General features: G+C 46.2%; 1 protein-coding gene across 1 annotated transcript in view; it reads right to left on the bottom strand.

The window, feature by feature from the left end:
• RNF32 (ring finger protein 32) overlaps window positions 1-8419 on the bottom strand; it is a 24397-nt gene that overhangs the window by 14840 nt on the left and 1138 nt on the right. Inside the window, exons 3-6 of the mRNA XM_006767786.2 lie at window positions 7364-7506; window positions 4827-4859; window positions 4203-4327; window positions 3913-4021 (exon numbers count right to left, since the gene is read on the bottom strand). Coding sequence (XP_006767849.1) covers window positions 3913-4021; window positions 4203-4327; window positions 4827-4859; window positions 7364-7506 — 410 coding nt within the window. The remainder of the gene's footprint in view (window positions 1-3912; window positions 4022-4202; window positions 4328-4826; window positions 4860-7363; window positions 7507-8419) is intronic.

Genomic DNA, 8419 nt, shown 5'->3' with positions numbered 1-8419 from the left:
GCCTGCCTGCCTACCTGCCTACCTAACTGCCTACCTGTCTGCCTGCCTACCTGCCTGTCTGCCTGCCTACCTACCTACCTACCTCATCTTTATCATTCATCTGTGGATGGACCCTTAAGTTGTTTCCATGTGCTAGCTATTGTGAATAATGCTTCCCTGAAGGGGTGCAGATATCTCATTGTTGTCCTGATTTCATATCCTTTGGATAAGTACTCAGAAGTGGGATTGCTGGGTCACATGGTAGTTGTATTTTTAATTTTTAAGGAACATCCATACTGTTTCCATAGAGATTGCACCAATTACATTCCCACCACCAGGTCACCGGGTTCCCTTTTCCCCATGTCTTTGCCAGCACTTGTTATCTCTTGTCTTTTGATGACAGCCATCCTAACGGGTGGGAGGTGGTTTCTCATTGTGGTTTTGGTTTGCGTTTCCCTGATGACTAGTGATGTTGAGCACCTTTTCATGTACTTGTTGGCCATCTGGATGTCCTCTTTGGAAAAATGTCTGTTCAGATCCTCTGCCCATTTTTTACTGGTAATCAGATGTGGATTTTTAAAAACTATTAAGTTATATGAGTTTTTTATATATTCTAGATGTTAATCTCTTATCAGATACATGATTTGCAAATATTTTCTGCCCTTCTGTAGGTTGCCTTTTCATCGTGGTTGTTTCCTTGCTATGAGGAAGCTTTTTAGTTTGATGTAGTCCCATTTATTTATTTTTGCTTTTGCTTTTCATGTTACATTCAAAAAATCGTTGCCAAGACCAATGTTAAGGAGACTTTTCTCAATATTTTCTTCTAGGAACTTTATGGTTTCAGGTCTTAAGTCTTTAATCCATTTTGAGTTGATTTTTGTTATATCCTCTATGATAAGTTGACCCCTTTATCATTATATAACGATCTTTGTCTCTTGTTACAGCTTTTGAGTTAAAGTCTATTTTGTCTGCTAGAATATGCAAGACTGCTGTCTTTTGTACGAAATATTTTTTTCCACAGTTTCACTTTGAGCCTATGTGTGTCCTTGAAGCTGAAGTGAGCCTCTGGTTGGATCCTGTATTTTTACCCATTGAGTCATTCTATGCCCTTTGATTGGAGAAATTAACCTATTTACATTAAGAGTAACCATTGATAGGTAAGGACTTACTAATGCCATCTTATTGTTTTATAACTGTTTTGTAGTTCCATTTTATTCTAGAATATTCCACAGTGTTTTTTTAATTTGTCTTTATGGCACTGATGTTTTATAGTCACAGCCAGCTATTTTGCAGAACAGTCCTCATTTTGGATTTACCTGATTGCATGTTTTCTCATGACTGGGTTGGGTTAGCATTTTTGGCATGAAAGTGCACAGGTGATGTTTTGTCCCCACGCACCTGCCACAGGTGCACAGGGGCACTGGTGTCACTTCACCCAGTTATTGGTAATCATGTTCGTTGAGTTTAGGAGATGTCCACCAGACCTTTCCAATTTAAAGACTTCTCATTCTATTTGTAAATTATAAGTGATCTGTGGTTGATACTTTTGAGACTGTGGGAGTATCCTATTCCTCAACAGTCCTTCACCCTGTAATTTACAGTAATTTAATGTATTGACATAAGTTCTCAAACTATCATTTGTGTAATAATCATATAGTTTGGATGCATCTGTAGCATCCTGGGTAATGTGACAGTGAATAACATAGTTCAATAATCTTGGAGATTCCATTAAAACATACTGGCATTTTAAAATTGTAGGTTAAAATTATAGATTTTTATTTCCTAGCCCATGCCTATAGCCCACAAAGTGAATTCCATCAAGTTGGAAAACGTAGGAAAAATCATGAAATTGCGAGAATCACTCAGAAATGACTACGAAGCCTTTGGGCTCTGCTGGCACAGGTGTTTAAGTACATGAGGCAGCTAGGCAGGAGGTAGGAGTGCACACCTGCCGCTAACACAGTGTCTGGCATTTGATCACTTCATCCACTTAAGGTGAGGGTTTGGTTTGCAGGTTCACACGTTAAAGGCCACAGGGGATGAGGGAGCTGGGGAGGTGTGAAGGGACTGCAGGGAAGACAGAAACGAGCACACGTGGCAGGGATTCTATAACTCATGAAACACAGGAAGCACAAAATATACAGAATGCAGAGGCCGGGTAAAATGCTCCGTGTGCGACAAACGACCTCGCTAAATCACACTTTCGGTGAAGTAAGATCTCAGTTGTGTGTGTATGTGCGTGTGCAGATGTACAATCGGTTGAGTCTCATGACACTGCTTTATGTGAAAGCAAAGTGTAGCCTATATTTTTAAAAGTGCAAGTGTGTGCAGATGAAACAATATTTATACTCATAAGGTAAAATGACTATCAGGTTTGTAAAATTCTGTAACAGAAAACAAGTAAGTTCCGATTGGAGAGCCAGCACCATCATACTCTGGAATTACGGAGTAACTCGGAGAAAACGGGACGGAGTAAAGCTGGGAGAGGAGTCGGAGGATGAAAACAGGTGTGACCTAAGAATGAATGACAACATGAGAGGACCAGTCCCTGACGAAGGAGGAAAGACATTGCTGAGAAGATGATACCTGGCCAGAAACCAGGTTTCCTGCAGGGAGTGAGCATGAAGACTGTAGGTTGGGCTGAAACGTCATTGTGGTCAAGGACAAGGACTTTTTAAAAGTAGATAAACTCTGAGGAACTGCAATCCAGAGAGGAGGTGGCACACTGTTTATCCAGAGACTCACCAGGACCTTGCTGGCTGCGCCCTCCTGCCAAGCAGGGATGCCTGAGGGAGTAAGACGGCCTTTCCCTGGACCCTGTCCCCTTTCCCTAAGTAAGGGGCATGGCTGAGTTGGACATATAACTTCCTCACAGACATGTTAAAAAATGTGTGCCTGCAGCCCCTCTGTCCATGGCCTCTGGGTTCCCTCTGCGGCTCCCCCCACAGGGCCAGCCCCACCTGTGGGGGGGGGGGCACCTCCAGTGTCGGGACAGGGATGGCACTGCGGCCTCTCAGCAGCGCTCTGACGCTCTTGCTAGGGAAACTCCTCTCTCCACCCCTGGCAGCAGCTTTGTCATCAAGATAAGCAGTATTTTAGGTCATTTGCTCACATAGTACATTTTGTGTTATTCTGCTGCTGAGGGCAAATCAAGTATATTTCTTGATTAAATCTGAGGCATAATGATGTCACAGCAAGCTAAGAGTCTGACCTTCTTGTGCATATTCTGGTACCTCATTGCTGGGACAGTGACCTGAGTGACAGGAAGGGCAATGGGAAGACTCTGTTGTCCACTGCGGTAGAGTGAAGGCCACGGCCACTGCCTGCAGGAGGCCTGTGCAGCCCTGGGACTAAGTAAAAGGACAGCGTGAGCCAGAGACCAGCTCTTTGGGCTGACTGGGCATCTGAGGAACCAGGGCTGCATGTGAATATCACCTTTTCTCTCCAAGCACAGGACGGGGCCACTTGGTTCCGCGCTCAGCGCTGGACAGTGAGGGACAGAGGGTCCCTCTACGGATGGAGCAATTATGTCACTCATTACCCCATTTGGAGGGCAGGGAGGTGCAGACGGATCTGAACCCCATACACAGTGATCCTGGACATGACCACGAGGGTCTGGCTCCGCCTGAGGGTCTGGGCCAGTGTCCTGTCTGAGTGGCCAGCTCCCCTGAGGTGCTACGATAGAGGCGTGCCTGAGCACAGAGGAACATAGAGTAAATACACACTTCTAAGCGCCTACTGTGTGCTAGGCCTTTGTAGACACTATAGAATAGCTCTGTAAGGTAGAAGTCACTCCTTCATGTGACAGGTGAGGAGACTGAAGCCACAAAGCTGGTGGAACACCATTAAACAAGCCAAAAAAGTAAAAATAAAAAATGGCTAAAAGTAAAGGTAGAAACGGAAGTTTCTGGAGAATTAAGGGTCTGTACTTACCTTTTCTTCAAAGAATTTTCTCCTCAACTTGGTATCTGTGGGTGGCATCGTCCTCCTCAGATCCTGGTACCACTTCCTAACCACGTGTCCCCTCCAGCAAGCTTGGATCCTAGAACATGGGTTGGAGAGGGCTGATCAGGTGGCTGTCCTGTGCAGGGTGGGAGGAAGGAAACCCCCCCCCCCCCACACACACACAAAAGGAAACACCCACCCCCACTGTGACACCAGCCATTGGCATGACCTCTGAGCACCTCCTGCCACTGTGGGTGCCCTGGATGGGGCCTTCTCACCGGATTGCACACTTGGCTTTGAAGAGCCGGGCCGCATCATGGATCACTCGGGTTTGATACTGGCTTTTCCTGCAGAGGGGACAGGTCTTCTTACTTGTGAACTTCTCAAAGGCCTGAAGGCATGCCTGCGGGGAAACATTTCCCTTAAACAACAAGTAATTACTCAGGCACCACGTTTTCACTCCTCGTGTAATTACAGTGTTCTGTTCTCGTAATTCTGAGGCTCCGTCCAATTTAGATCATGAAGAAGTTTCAACAGATGTGAACACCTTCCTCACGTAACTTGTTCCAAATGATCTTTTACAAGAATACACACGCACATACATCAAAACCTTCTGAAAACAAGTCCCGTGCAGGAGAGGAGACTGTGGGCGGTGACCGCAGTGAGCCCAGGACCTGCTGCCCACGCTCGTACTGCCATGCAACCGTCTGGGGTTCTGTCCATAAAATTCACCACTTTCTAAACAGGATGAAGTGCACTGTAGCCCAAAGTCACATTTCTAGCTGTGAAAGATGATTACAGATAAAAAACAATGGGCCTGTGAGGAGACTTAGCAGGATGGCCCCGTCTCCCGAAGCCACAGGCAACGCATCACACACGTGAGCACAAGTGCAGCTACTCACCCTGTGAAACACGTGGGAACATGAAAGCAGCACCTGCCATGGGAGACAAAAAATGTTTGAAGTTTCAATTAGTGTAACAGAGAAGCAGCATAAATGCATTAATTAAAAAATTCTGAGTGCTTGAAAGGTAAGCTTGTTTCTTTGAAAAATTAAAAAAGCAAATTAATAACCTCCATATTCATAATATTTAGTGTTTTTAGTATGGCACAGGTATATAATCTCAACAAGAAAAGCTAAGTTAAACATCAAACACACACATGAAATTTGCTATTAAGCCATTAAAAAGAGTGCATATTTAAAAATGAAACAGTTATGAAGTGGATGCATTTCCTGGGCAGATCTTGGGCGGGGGGAGCGGGGGAGAGAAGCAGAGAAAAATACCTTTTTCAGGCTTTGTACAACCACATTGCACTCTTTAATTTTTAAAAATCACAGCTTTATTGAGATATAATTCTGACACTCTAAATCAGTGGTTCTCAACCTTCCTAATGCCACGACCCTTTAATACAGTTCCTCATGTTGTGGTGGCCCCCAATTTCATTGTTACAAATTGAACATAGTTAAAGCATAGTGATTAATCACAAAAACAATATGTAATTATATATATGTGTTTTCCGATGGTCTTAGGTGACCCCTGTGAAAGGGTCATTCGACCCCCAAAGGGGTCGCGACCCACAGGTTGAGAACCGCTGCTCTAAATAGTAATAAGTGCTGGATACATATCAATCAGTTTTGTTTTTTTTAAAATGGAGGGAAAGTGTGGTCAGGAGAAAATGTTCCCTTTCTGTGACCCAGATTCCCACATATGGTGATATTCTGGGTTGTGACAAAAGACAGAAGCTTAGACCCAATAAAGAAAAAGGTAGCTGGTCTTCCGGAAGGGGAGCTGGGCAGGGCAGGGCTGGGAGAGGAAGGAGGGATGGGGAAATGCAGGCTGGCTGTGGCAGAACAGTCCTGGGTGGAAGGTGCAGCAGGGAGTGCCATCGATAGTATCCTGAAGACTAGGTCTGTGTCGGGTGGTGTGAGATTTACCGAGATGACCACTTAGTGACTTATGCGATGTCTAATCTTTGGGGTGTACACCTGAAACTAATATAATACTGTATGTCAACTGTAATTAAAAGTAAAAAATGATTTTAAAAGCTGAAGAAAATTAAAGAAAGAAAGAGGTTGCCAGGCCAGCAAGACAACCATGGCTTCATTAACTCTCTTCTACACTAAAATGCTGCCCTATCCCAGATGGTAATCTTGTAGCTTAAGGGCTAAAATCTTTTGAAATACCCAAGTTTCACAGACATAAGGTTAGGTCCTAATGGAGAACTGGAATATAACCAGTGGCGAATTCAAATTAGTAAAGACCAAAAATTTTATTGTGAACTAACTCATTAACAGTAAACCTTTGAAAACAAATGAAGTTTGAGATGTTATGTGCCAGGGAGCAAATGAAGCAGGCTCTTGACTCTGCTGCATATCCCAGCAAATGCCGAGGGCCTACCTGTGGGAGGCACAGCCTTGCATTGAGATGACTGGGACGGAAACTCTAGGGCAGGTTACAGTTAACCAGGCACACGGAATCGGCCTAAAGAAACCCTGTGACAGAGGTTGAGTATATATACTCTATAGTGTGACAAACTCTCATGAATAAAGTTAGAAAGATATTACTTAGAGCATCTTCCACAAATTATTTCAAGACACTCAAGCCTCATTTTTCTTTTATATTTCAACTAGAGGCCCGGTGCACGAAATTCATGCACTCGGGAAGGGGCCGTCCCCCAACCCGGCCTGGGCCCTCTTGCAGTCCAGGAGTCCTTATGGGATGTCTGATTGACAGCTTAAACCATCAGTTGGACATTCTCAGCACTGCCATGGAGGTGGGAGAGGCTCCTGCCACCACCACTGCACTCACCAGCCGTGAGCCTGGCTCAGGGCTTCTGGCTGAACGGCACTCCCCCTGTGGGAGTGCAGTGACCACCAGGGGGCAGCTACTGCGTTGAGCACCTGAAACTAATATAATACTGTATGTCAACTGTAATTAAAAGTAAAAAATGGTGGTCAGTACACGTCATAGCGACTGGTTGTTCTGCTGTTCGGCTGATTTACATACTAGCTTTTTACTATATAGGATTCACATAACAGCTTCAGAATGCCTTCTGGCTTTCATGCTTTCCACTTGGGGACAGGCGCTCCTGTCGGCATCCTGGCTGCTCAGGTCTTGTGGCTGGTGGCATAGGGCTTTCCGTCCACAGGCTTTGTGCTTGAGAATCACTGTCCAGTCAGTGAGCAGCACTGCTAACTGCGGTGGTTAGCTCTTCCTCACACATGTAACTTTAGTAAATGGACAAGAAAATGTAAGTTATCTGAGGGTCACAGGAAGAAAAAACCTGTGTGTGTGTGTGTGTGTGTGTGTGTGTATGTGTGTGTTTGTACCTAATACCTCCTATTAAAGTGCACAGGGAAGAACAGGGGAGTCTTTAGCCCCAGCTCAGCACCTCCCAGCGAGGGGCCCAGGCTGCTCACCTGGCCCTCCTGCTACCCACCTGGGGCTGGAGCTGGAACTCCTCCCTGCAGATCGGGCAGGGCTGCGAGGAGTCCCCCTGCGAGATGGACCTCCGCTTCACCTGCTCCCACTCATCTGAGGAGAGAGGCAACGGGGGAGGCTCAAACAGGCCCAGCTTCTGCGCTAAAGTGAAAACAGTGTGGTGTGAGTTAACAGCTTACGATGTGGGGCTCACTCACACCTTAAAGACACTGAGCCTCGCCTGGAACACAGCCAGTGCTGTTCGCGGTTTAGAGCGAAACAGGAAGGTGCTCGGTGTATCGCTGTGGCTCGGGTCCCCTCCACGTGGTGCCCCTCCATCTGTCACACATGCGCGGGGACACAGTGCCCCAGACACACCTATTTTCTACTCCCAGCATAATTTTTAAATATTTTCTATTTCTCACTTTCAGTTTAAAATAATTTCAGACTTGCAAAAGTTAAAACAGTGAAAGAGTCCTCGTGTCTCTCACCAGCTTCCCTACAGTTAACGTTTTCATAGCCCGCATGCAAGGGTCAAACCAGGAAAAGGGTGTTGACCTAACTCTGCCTCTGCCCGTCTGTTCCTGTCTCACTCGGCCCTCTTTTCTGACCCGGCTCCACTCAGTGGCCATGCCTCTGTAACAACAGAACGGTGTTAGACATGCGTCTCCTGCCACCTGCGGCAGGGCCTCCATCTTTAGCTGCTTTTCTTAAGACTTGGGAGGAGTGCTGTCCAGGGACCATATTGAGTGTCCTTCAATTTGGGTTTGTCTGATGTTTCCTCAGGTTAAATTCGGATGTGCACTTCGGTGAGGCTACCACAGCAGGGATGCCGCACCCTCCCGGCGCCACCAGCGGCACCAGTGGGGATGTCTATCGGGGTCAAGTGCAGTTTGCCCCATGTTACCCTTGTAAAGCTATGGCTGTGCCCTTGCAATGAGCGTGTGCGTGTGGGACCGTGTCACAGCGTGACTTTCCCACCCATGGTGTCATCACTGTACTGCTTGCCAGATGGTGCCGTTCCAGTTCTAGCCCCGCTCCTGGGCTTCTGGGTGCCGTTCTACGGCAGAAAGAG

Source organism: Myotis davidii, unplaced genomic scaffold (genome assembly GCF_000327345.1).
Source record: "Myotis davidii unplaced genomic scaffold, ASM32734v1 scaffold823, whole genome shotgun sequence".
NCBI classification, from domain to species: domain Eukaryota; kingdom Metazoa; phylum Chordata; class Mammalia; order Chiroptera; family Vespertilionidae; genus Myotis; species Myotis davidii.
Note: the sequence above shows the minus strand (reverse complement) of the source record. Positions and strands in the feature narration are given on the sequence as shown.